This window comes from Perca flavescens, chromosome 16 (genome assembly GCF_004354835.1).
Source record: "Perca flavescens isolate YP-PL-M2 chromosome 16, PFLA_1.0, whole genome shotgun sequence".
In the NCBI taxonomy this organism is placed as follows: Eukaryota; Metazoa; Chordata; class Actinopteri; order Perciformes; family Percidae; genus Perca; species Perca flavescens.
The window spans coordinates 29,265,303-29,277,701 of NC_041346.1; the positions used below are offsets into that span (position 1 = coordinate 29,265,303).

Consider the following 12,399-nt stretch of genomic DNA (forward strand, 5'->3'; position numbering starts at 1 on the left):
TTGGAAAGATGAACACATCTGTAGATTTTGAATGAAGTTTGTTTTACGATGATAAGAAGATAAAAACCTTCAGACTCCTGGAGCAGGTCACCACAGACTTAGGCTACATTTATATTGTTACGTTTTGGTTTAAAAACAAATATCTTTTGCTATGTTCCCCCTCTCATTCCCCCTGCTCTGGCGTTTTCCCCCTCTCATTCCCCCTGCTCTGGTGTTTCCCCCTCTCATTCCCCCTGCTCTGGCGTTTTCCCCCTCTCATTCCCCCTCCTCTGGTGTTTGCCCCTCTCATTCCCCCTGCTCTGGTGTTTACCCCTCTCAATCCCCCTGCTCTGGTGTTTGCCCCTCTCATTCCCCCTGCTCTGGTGTTTGCCCCTCTCATTCCCCCTGCTCTGGCGTTTCCCCCTCTCGTTCCCCCTGCTCTGGTGTTTGCCCCTCTCATTCCCCCTGCTCTGGCGTTTCCCCTCTCGTTCCCCCCTGCTCTGGTGTTTGCCCCTCTCATTCCCCCTGCTCTGGTGTTTACCCCTCTCAATCCCCCTGCTCTGGTGTTTCCCCCTCTCGTTCCCCCTGCTCTGGTGTTTGCCCCTCTCATTCCTCCTGCTCTGGTGTTTACCCCTCTCAATGCCCCCTGCTCTGGTGTTTGCCCCTCTCATTCCCCCTGCTCTGGTGTTTGCCCCTCTCATTCCCCCTGCTCTGGCGTTTCCCCCTCTCGTTCCCCCTGCTCTGGTGTTTGCCCCTCTCATTCCCCCTGCTCTGGTGTTTACCCCTCTCAATCCCCCTGCTCTGGTGTTTGCCCCTCTCATTCCCCTGCTCTGGTGTTTGCCCCTCTCATTCCCCCTGCTCTGGTGTTTACCCCTCTCAATCCCCCTGCTCTGGTGTTTGCCCCTCTCATTCCCCCTGCTCTGGTGTTTACCCCTCTCAATCCCCCTGCTCTGGTGTTTCCCCCTCTCGTTCCCCCTGCTCTGGTGTTTGCCCCTCTCATTCCCCCTGCTCTGGTGTTTACCCCTCTCAATCCCCCTGCTCTGGTGTTTGCCCCTCTCATTTCCCCTGCTCTGGTGTTTGCCCCTCTCATTCCCCCCTGCTCTGGTTTCCCCCTCTCGTTCCCCCTGCTCTGGTGTTTGCCCCTCTCATTCCCCCTGCTCTGGTGTTTACCCCTCTCAATCCCCCTGCTCTGGTGTTTGCCCCTCTCATTCCCCCTGCTCTGGTGTTTGCCCCTCTCATTCCCCCTGCTCTGGTGTTTACCCCTCTCAATCCCCCTGCTCTGGTGTTTGCCCCTCTCATTCCCCCTGCTCTGGTGTTTGCCCCTCTCATTCACACTGCTCTGGTGTTTCCCCCCTCTCATTCCCCCTGCTCTGGCGTTTTCCCCCTCTCATTCCCCCTGCTCTGGTGTTTACCCCTCTCGTTCCCCCTGCTCTGGTGTTTCCCCCTCTCATTCCCCCTGCTCTGGTGTTTCCCCCTCTCATTCCTCCTGCTCTGGTGTTTCCCCCTCTCATTCCCCTTGCTGGTCTTACAGGGAGGTGTGTTCAGGTGCATTCTGGGCGTATTTCTATCTTCAGGCACCATTGACCAACAAAAACCTGGTCTAAAGTCAATAACGCAGCATTTCATTGTTATTTTAACAGAGCATTAGTAAAATGCTCCTAGTCTCGTGCACAGTGCGTGCACACTATGCTTGTTACACACACAGCGACGCACAGCAACACACACACACACACACACACACACACACACACACACACACACACACACACACACACACACACACGATTGCAAATAAAAATATTATGGTGCAAATCCTCCATCATAACAGCAATGCTCCAAGGTCCAAACGCGCCTGGCTTTTAAAGGAAATGGGAGATGATCTCTGATTGGTTGATTGCATGTTACGCCCAAAACACACCTCTGAATTAATTAAGACACTAAGAACAACCCTTTAGAACCAGGCGCCAGGTGCATACACACTTTTTACTGCCGTCAAACTAGCTAAAGTGGATTTGGACACGCCCTAAACACAGCTGGTCCAGGCGCTCCCCACCGTGCGCTCAGATCGTTAAAATAGGGCCCGGGGAATGAACCGACAGGAAACAGGAAAACAGGAATAACCACAACTGGAAAACCACAACCGTGTCAGAACACCCCCATTCTACCTGTCGGTGGCTCCCAGGGACAGTCTCTCCAGGTGGAGGTGCAGCCTCTGGTCCTTGGGGGCCTCCAGGGACCAGGAGCACGATCGGTCCTGGGTGGCATTAGGCCCGTGGTGGGGGGAAGGGGACAGCACCCGCCCTACCGTAGCGTTCTTCACAGTTCCTCCACAAAGAGCTGCGGAGAAGGAGTTCATTAATTCATCTGTTTAAAGCAGGGGGGTCAAACTCATTTTCCCAGAGGGCCACACTGGAAAAAGAGAATCCCACCGAGGGCCAGACATGGAGAGATTATTGACGTGCTTTTGGTACTGCATGTCACTTTTTTTTTTAACATTTTGGTAGCTTTTTTCATCATTTTTGTAGGGCTGTCCTCGACTAAAGAACTTCTTAGTCGACTAACACTTATAGGATTTAGTCGACTAATCGATTAGTTGATTTAATTGACAGAGCTGTGCTCTTTGAGAGGTGGTTAAGACTAGAAAAGCACAATATAAATGTAGTTAATTAACCATCTGTAAAACTGAGTTTCTCCACAATTAATCCTGCAAAAGCACCACTTTAAATCTTGTGTTTACCATAAATGTGCTCAGAAGTTTCTTGGAAATGAGTAATTAAGCATGAATAAGCATAAAAAATGACTGATGACTAAAGAAATCTTAGTCGACTAAGACCAAAACGACCGATTAGTCAACTAATCGACTAAGAGGTGGCAGCCCTACATTTTTGTAGTCTTTGTTCCGACTGCTTTGTGGCTTTCTCAGACATTTGTCACCTTTTTGTAAATTTGATGCTTTTTGTCACATTTTTGTTGACATAAAAGCCCTACAAAAGACATCAAAAGAGTTCCTTTAACCATCGTAGAATTTAGCAAATCAAGCAAAACAATGATTTTTTTAACAACAACAACCAGTTTCTCAGTCTGAATATGAAAACTCTCTCTCTCTGCTTCTTCTGGGGGAATTTCGGAGTCTCAGAGTCGGCAAATTTACCATATTCTGCTTTGAACAGTCCTTCCAGAAAAACGAGTTTTTTTGTGATTGTTGCGGGGCAAAAATCCTTGATTATGCATCACGTTTTCTTAAAAAAATGCAATGGAATATGCGGGATATTTATGAAATTTTATGCGATGAAATTGCAAAAATGACGTGATGTTCACGTTGCGTAATTACGTCACTTCATCTGGTTCCCATGGCAACAGAGGAAAATGGCTGCTCTTGTGTGAAGTAAACGCAACATTTTTCAACTTTCTGCTAAGATATATTAAGGGACTTTTTTGCAACAAAAATGCAGGGATTATGAAATCATGCAAGGCCTGCATATTTTGCGCGGAAATCGGCAATTTATGCGGCAAAAGTGCGGCTTATTTGAAAAAATGTGAATTATGCGATCGCATAATCACGTTTTTTCTGGAGGGACTGTTTGACTTTCCTGTGTTTTTGGTTTGGTGCACAACTAGGCGTGCCAAAATGTATTGTGAACCCAAACTGAAATACGGGCCGGATCTAAATCTGCAAGGGGCCCGGATTTGGCTCGCGGGCCTTGAGTTTGACACGTGTGGTTTAAAGTCACAATGTCAGCAGTCGTAAGCTGTGTAAAGCACTTTGTAACGTTGCTTTGAAAGGTGCTTTATAAATAATAGTTCATTTGTACATGATATTAATTCAATTTAATGTATAGTGTCAAATCATAAGAAGAGTTATCTCAACAGACTTTACAGATAGAGTTGGTCTAGACCAGTGGTTCTCAAATGGGGGTACGTGTAAAGGTAGACCCCGATAGTTGATTGGTGGAACTATCGTTATCGGCAAAAATCCATACCGATAGTTTTTCCTGGTTGCGTCCGTTGCTGGAGCTGCTGAGAAGTGCGCGCTGTCATTCATTACACGGTAGGCGAGAGCTGAGAAGGGTCTGCTGGCCTCTAGAGGCTCTTTCTAGCCTCTACAGGTGATCTTCTATCCAGACTGGAACTTGGGCCTTTTTTCGGGGGTTGTTGAGCATTAAATCCAAACTGTTACATCCAAGATTTATCCACCTGATGTCCATAATTTTCGTTGTGGACACGTTTTCGGTCATTTCTGCCGCTATCTCCGTGCTACCCATAGACAGTAGGTGCTACCGACAAGGGAATCTCCCATGATGCCTTTGTTTATGTTTTCAACCAATGGGAAGGCAGGTCCGTCACACATTACGCCTTATATGGGCATCCAAGCGAGAACAACGAGTATATAGTGGGAAAGATAGATCCCTCCAGGTCAGCGATCGTCTGTTACCGCTCTAAACCGACAGTTTAACTGTTTTTATTTGTTATTTATTACTTTTTGTTTCAGTTTGAATGAATGTCTTTTATTGACTTAAATATTTATATTTATTTCATTTACCATGTTTTCATGGTTCAATACAATTTTGTTATTTTTATAATAAAGTTCAGCACTGTTTTACTTGGAGTGTCAGGTTTGTTTTTATCCAGTATGAATTCTAAATACTATTGGTCGATTAATCGGTTATCGGCAAATACGGCCCAACCTAGCTATCGGTATCGGTAAAATCCACTATCGGTCGACCTGTAGGTACGTGTACCCCAAGGGGTACTTTGGAGGACTACAGGGGGGTATGTGAGCGCTAGGGGTAAGTTTTGCCGTTTGTCCCTATTTTCGACCTGTTCTTGCCTTCCTTCCTTTTTTCTACTCTCTTTTGTCGCTTTTTTCAAAAAACAAAATGTGGTTTTTGTCACTTTTTTTCGAAGTATGTCTTCCTTCTTTCTACGGTGTTTTGTTTTATTTATTTTGTCGCTTTTTACGAGTTGTAAAATTTTGTCGACTTTTTTCTAAGTTTTTGATACTATTTTCCACCTATTCTTGCCTTACTTACTTTCTATCGACTTTTTACATTTTTTAAAAAATTTTTGTAGCCTTTTTTTTAAATCAGCATTTAAATGTTTTTCAGTGACATGGCTGTTATTTTGGTAAATCTCTCTCTGGTCAGGGGGTACTTGGCTTAAAAACACAACTCAAATGGGGTATATTATTGAAAAAAGTTTGAGAACCACTGCTCTAGAACACACTCTATAATTTACAAAGACCCAATGATTCCCTTCACTGTAACTCGTAAGCATTCCACTTTTTTTGTTGCTGTATTCACCACATTTTTGTAACCTATTTATCAGCAGCACTCACCCCTACAGCTGGGCGGCGTGCCGCTCCACACGGGCAGCGAGGCGTTGAGGCAGGTGAGCAGCGGCGCCCCCTGCAGGTGGTAACCCATGTGGCAGTGGAAGCGGGCGATGCCCCCGGGCAGCAGGTCCAGCACCGACACCTCCCCGAAGTGAGGCCTCTTGGGCAGCGAACAGCTCAGCCTGAAGACTGCACACAGAGGGAGGGGGCCGGAGGTTGGTCAGACCCATTCACCCAATCAGGACACACACACACAATCTTCCATACGCGCACACACACGTTTGTTTCACTATCTTTGTGGGGTCCGTCATTGACATAATGCATTCCCTAGGCCCTTACCCTAACCTTAAAGGGAAACTTCACCGATTAGCATTAAGCTTTGTATCAGTAGAAACATGGTAGTATTTTTGAATGACCATGCTTCCCTCCCTCATGTCCCCCTGAGAAAGGAGATCTCTGTATTGTGGGTCTGGAAAAAAACCTCAGATGATGCAAAATGATGATTTTTGCGTCATCTGAGGCTTTTTTGCCCAGAGGCAAAAGACTACAGCCTGTATTAGGAGCCACTTCCGCATAGCCCAAAGGGGGTTGGACTGTCGGCTTTTTCCGGAGATTGCAGAGGAAAAAAAACGAGTGTCAGCCATCTTGAATCCTCGCTTAGCTTCTCAGCAGGAGCAGAAACTGTTCATCCCGACAGAAATTTTAGAACAACAATTATGTGCATTCAAACTACCACACACGTGTACCACCGGGATACATTGGAACACATCGGAGAATATGCAGGACACTTTATTACGGACGCAATACTCCACACACTACGCGAGCTTCGCCTGCACGGAGCCCAGCGGTGGTGCTCGATTCCTCTGGCCGGTGAGGAGACCTCATCAGCGGGGAGCGTTGAACGAGTGTGCCGGTGGAAAGCTAACGCTAGCCAGCCATCTGTTCACCAATCGTGCTTGCAAGTGTCTGCTCATTAAACAAACTGGACTACATCCAACTTCAACGAAACTCCCAACGCGAGTTCAGAGACTGCTGTGCTGTGTTTTTGTTGTTGTGGAAATATTGCTGTGGACAATCCAGCCTGCTGCTCTGTCACCGGGTAAGACTACTAGTGGAGGTGGGCTGTGTTACCCCGGACTGCCTGTTGCAGAAATGGGGTGATTTGTATCCAACTAACTGCTAACTGCTGGTGGAGTTTGTGACTGGAAAATGCCGACAATTCTAGCTACATCCCACGCAAATGTACGGCTGTGTTTATACTCGATGTTTATTCCACAGCCCACCAAGAGCTAATGCTAGTAGCTATGAGTTAGCCTTCTTTTATTACATGGCTTGTTTGAATTCTAATGTAGAATTCGGTCTGTTATTTCTTGATAACAGACCGCTGCTAAGGATAACACACCGTTGCCATGCATAGCAGACCGTTGCCATGGACACAGTTCTGTTCACTCTGGAGCTATCAATCAATCCGCTGAAAGAAGTCCGGATAATGTATCAGCTGTGGCAAAAAAAAAAAGCATGTTTTAAATGTGTAACACCACTTGAGCCACGGTGAAACGTTTTTTCGTGTATATGGTTGAAATGACAATAAAAAACACACTTGTTGAGTTGATCGTCTCACTGTCTGTCTGTAAAGGGCAGGCATGGCTTGGGAGTGGCCTCATACAGCAGCAAAGCAAGTGCATTCTGGGATTTGGTGTCTTTCATCCATATGAGCCAAAAACACATTTTCTGGCTTATCTTGGCCTAGAAGGCACCACTTTCAATTTTCTTTTCACATTTCTACTACATAAGTGACCCAATTTAAAGATATATTCAGCTTTCCAGTGGTGAAATTTCCCTTTAACCATCACAACTGAATGCCTAACCTTAACCCTTACCCTCACCCTAACCATAACCTAATTCTAACCCTAATCCTAAAACCAAGTCTTAACCCTCAAACAGCCCTTTAACCTTGTGGGGACCAGCATTTTGGGCCCCACAAGACTGTGCAGACCCCACAAGTATACTGTATTCCCCAGTTTTTGGACCCCACGAATATAGTTAAACAAGCCCACACACACTATACTATCGGCCATAAGCATGCACTCACCCACCCCCACACACACACGCACACAAACGGACACACACACTATACTGTCTCCTATAAGTACGCATGCACCCCCCCGCCCACACACACACACACACACACACTATGCTATCTCCCATACGCACACACTCATGCATGCACCCACACACAGACACACACAATACTATCTCCCATAAGCACGCACGCGCGCACACACACAATACTATCTTCCATAAGCACGCACGCACACACACACACACACACACACACACACACACACACACACACACACACACACACACACACACACACACACACACACACACGGACTAGCACAAACACACACACAGACAAGGACAAGCGCACACGCCTCAGTATGCTTCAACCTAAGTGATGTCTGATGTTTCTGACAGCGTCTGAACTGTCTCTGTGAAGGGGAGCTACAGCTTTAATAATTTTCCAGAAAAGACAACCCGACAATCCCTCCCACTCACTGGCCGGATATGTTCAGTAGAGGAGTGAAAGAAGTTGAGGTTTAACGACATGCAAACAGGAAAGCATGCATATATATATATATAGTATTCCCGAATATCGCACCAAGAATCATTAAAGCATTCACCCATCTATTAAAACCAGTATATTTTAATTAAAAGAGGGGAAATCTTTTAAAGTAAAAGATAATTATTTGTGTGCGAGTTTGTTTTTCACCCTTTGACCAATTACTAGCCTCACAAGCAAAGTTTAGACTTTAATCTTGCAGTTTGAATTTCTTTAAAAAGACCATTTACTGCTCGTTTTATTTTGAAACTTGAAAATTGGATGATCAGTTGATCATTTAAGTGCTTCCTAAAGCATGAATGCCAGATATGACTTCACAGAGTGGCAAGCGCAACAAGAAGAACATGAAAACGGTTGATTTTTCTTTTAATCCGAGCTAATTAAAGTCAGCTTTAAAGCAACACTATGTAACTAGGGCAAGGCTGCCCAATTTGGGGCCCGCAGGCCAAGTTTGGCCCGTGCTCCCTTTGTTTTGGCCCACTATGGCATTTGACATGCTCATGCTTATTCTCCTCTTATTTTGAAAGTGCTGTAAAATCCTTATGACTACAAAATATACATTTCTGTGCCGATAAAAAGTGATTAATCTGAGTTTTACGGCAATGTAAACCTCCCTTGTAAATTAAAAACATACGTTTTATCTACGAAAAATTACATGAATTATGGAATTCTTCAACATCAACATTTATTTTTGGCCCGTGGCCTTCCATCCAGATACATTTTGTCCCTTCATATGAAGGAATTTGGGCACCTCTGCTGTAGGGGGACCGAAGAGGGAAACGTGAGCCTACATAGTGTTGATTTAAAGTATTTGTAAATTAACACTTCAGGCCGACGTTGTTGCCTTTAATAAATTTGGAGGGTCACTCGAGAAATCAAACCCCCACGGGTTCTTCTTAATTGAATATATCATAATTAAATAAGCTTTGTAAGTTGCTCTATTTATGATTTTTAATTTTATTCCCTTGACAGTGTTTAATTTCATGCCTCATCTTGAGCTTTTCTCTCTCTTCCAGTCGGTAAAAGTGGACCTGCTGATGATGGATGAGGATTTATGGCTCAGGTGGGTCTTAACACGCAGACGCTTCCTCCTTTTCAGTCTGTCATATCCACTATGGGCTGGCAAGCTCACACACACACACACACACACACACACACACACACACTATTATCTCCCACACGCATGCACTCACACACCGACACAGACACTATAGTATCTCCCATACGCAAGCACATATACATGGACACACAGACACACACACTATATCTCCCATACATACCCACACACACATATACACACACAGTCACTCACACACACACACACACTGAAGGAAGACAGATGCCTTTTATTCGTTGGCTGTGAGGAGGATGGATGAATGTGTCGGCTGAGGTTTACTCACACACACACACACACACTCTATACTATCTCCCATACGTACCCCACACACACACACACACACACACACACACAAACACACACACACACACACACACACACACACACTCCCCCCCCCACACACACACTATACTATCTCCCATACGCATCCACACACACACACACGGTCCCCCCCCACACACACACACAAACACACTATACTATCTCCCATACGCACACACACACACACACACACACACACACACACACACACACACACACACACACACACACACACACACACATTATACCATCTCACATATTCTCCACCGCCTAATGAGATGAGAGTCAATTAATCAGAGCTCTAATCAGCTAATTCACACGACAGATTCAATCAGCGTGTGAAGTGATTGGATGAGAAGAGTTTTGCCGATGTAATTAGCATGTATCCAGAGTACCTAGGGCCCTAAGGGACAAATTATTAAATTTGTATGCTGTGTTCAAATCAGGGGTTATTAAAGTCAACTTAAACGAATATAAGCAGTGACAAATATTTTTACTAAACTGAAACTAAACTGCCAGGTTAAAAAAACGAATACAAATAAAATAATATTGTAAATCGTTTTTTTTTACCTATAATATATAACTACTTAACTACTGAATAAGGCTGGGTTAAAAAAAGTCATTCTCAAATTAAAATCAATCTTTGTTCGAGTGATCCGATATCGATTAATAAAATCCCCAAATCTACCTTTTAATACCTGTCTTTTCACCATGGATTTATGAGTAAAACGTACTTTGAACCAACTTTTTGGGGGTTTATTCTGTAAATATGAACCTGATGCATCATTAAAAACATCTGAGGGTTGATTCTTGCTTGTACAATTTACAGCAGAAGTTCTGAGAATCTCTTTTATCCATCCATCCATCCATCCATCCATCCATCCAACATACATGAAAATTTTGTTTCTTCCTAGTTTAATACTGCTCTTAATGATCTTAATGGTTATGTCTGTTCTAATTTATGTGGATGTGTATATGTGTATGTGTATATGTATGTATGTATATATGTTTGTATGTATTTATATCTATATATGTATATATATATTATTATTATTTTTTTTTTACTTTATACCATGTTGTTTTGCTGTGTTGTATGTCCTGCTTTTGTGTTGTGTCTTGTTTTGTGCTACGTTGTGTGTTGAGCTTTGTTTTGTTGTGCTCTGTTTTTGTGATGCTTTGTGCTAAGTTATCTTAGCACAAAGCATCACATCAAGTTATATGTGTTGTTTTTTGTTTCTTTGTATTTTAAAAAGCCTTTTTAACATCGAAGGCAGGGGACTACAGATGAAAAAATAGCCTTTTGTCTAATTCTGGCTTTTTTAACCCATGGGAAATCATGTGTTTTATTAATTTGCGCTGTCCCCCCTAACTCAAACTAAACTTAAACTAACAAACACACTGAAAACTAACTCAAACTAAAGTTAAACTAACAAACACACTCTGGAAACTGACTAAAATGAAATCCAAAAGTGAAAAGTAAACCAAAATAAAAACGGACTGTTTAATAACCTTGGTTTAAATAGAGGACTCTTTGTGTTAGTGGACACTCACTCTGATAGTGCAGCTGGAAGATGCCCATGCTCGGCTCCGCTGCAGAGCGGTAGTAGACGGACAGGGTGTTGGTGGGACTGCGGATCACCTGGCCTTCCACCAGCAGCGTGTGATTGGCCAGGACCAGCATGGCGCCTCGTTCATCTGCACCCCTGATGGACAGCTGCTCGCCCTCCGACAGGTTCACACTCTTCACCTGAACACACAGGAAGACACTAAGGCAGGGGTCTTCAACATCTTTTAGGCCAGGGATCCCTAAGCTGAAAGATAAACCGAGTAGAGACCCCCTACTGCATATATTGTATACAATTAAGTTGCATATTAAACTGAACAGAATGGATGGAAAGAAATGGATATTATTTATGCATCATGTTTTAATGTTAAAGGTCCCATGGCATGAAAATTTCACTTTATGAGGTTGTTTAACATTAATATGAGTTCACCCAGCCTGCCTATGGTCCCCCAGTGGCTAGAAATGGTGATAGGTGTAAACCGAGCCCTGGGTATCCTGCTCTGCCTTTGAGAAAATGAAAGCTCAGATGGACCAATCAGGAATCTTCTCCTTATGAGGTCATAAGGAGCAAGGTTACCTCCCCTTTCTCTGCTTTGCCCACCCAGAGAATTTGGCCCACCCATGAGAGAGCGAGTTGGTCAAGACCACACCCCCACCCTCCACCTTGCCCCCCCCTCTCTCCTCCTCAATAGATACAGACACAGAAATGGTACATCCTAAGGAAAGCTCATTGTGGGACTGGCTCTAGTGGCTGTAATTCTGCACCAAGGCTGAATTTTGGGAAAGAGACTTCAGATACAGTATTAGGGGACCACTAAGGTCTATATAAAAGAGACTTCAGATACAGTATTAGGGGACCACTAAGGTCTATATAAAAGAGACTTCAGATACAGTATTAGGAGACCACTAAGGTCTATATAAAAGAGACTTCAGATACAGTATTAGGGGACCACTAAGGTCTATATAAAAGAGACTTCAGATACAGTATTAGGGGACCACTAAGGTCTATATAAAAGAGACTTCAGATACAGTATTAGGGGACCACTAAGGTCTATATAAAAAGACTTCAGATACAGTATTAGGGGACCACTAAGGTCTATATAAAAGAGACTTCAGATACAGTATTAGGGGACCACTAAGGTCTATATAAAAGAGACTTCAGATACAGTATTAGGGGACCACTAAGGTCTATATAAAAGAGACTTCAGATACAGTATTAGGGGACCACTAAGGTCTATATAAAAGAGACTTCAGATACAGTATTAGAGGACCACTAAGGTCTATATAAAAGAGACTTCAGATACAGTATTAGGGGACCACTAAGGTCTATATAAAAGAGACTTCAGATACAGTATTAGGGGACTACTAAGGTCTATATAAAAGAGACTTCAGATACAGTATTAGGAGACCACTAAGGTCTATATAAAAGAGACTTCAGATACAGTATTAGGGGACCACTA

The 12,399-nt window shown here is 43.8% G+C and overlaps 1 protein-coding gene across 4 annotated transcripts in view; it reads right to left on the reverse strand.

Annotated features, from left to right (window-relative positions):
* The window catches only part of sez6l (seizure related 6 homolog (mouse)-like), a 131,703-nt gene that overhangs the window by 41,080 nt on the left and 78,224 nt on the right, over positions 1–12,399 (reverse strand). For all 4 annotated transcript variants that reach the window (XM_028602333.1, XM_028602334.1, XM_028602330.1 and 1 more), the window contains exons 6-8: positions 10,927–11,122; positions 5,315–5,500; positions 2,145–2,316 (exon numbers count right to left, since the gene is read on the reverse strand). In XM_028602333.1, the coding sequence (XP_028458134.1) occupies positions 2,145–2,316; positions 5,315–5,500; positions 10,927–11,122 (554 nt within the window). The remainder of the gene's footprint in view (positions 1–2,144; positions 2,317–5,314; positions 5,501–10,926; positions 11,123–12,399) is intronic.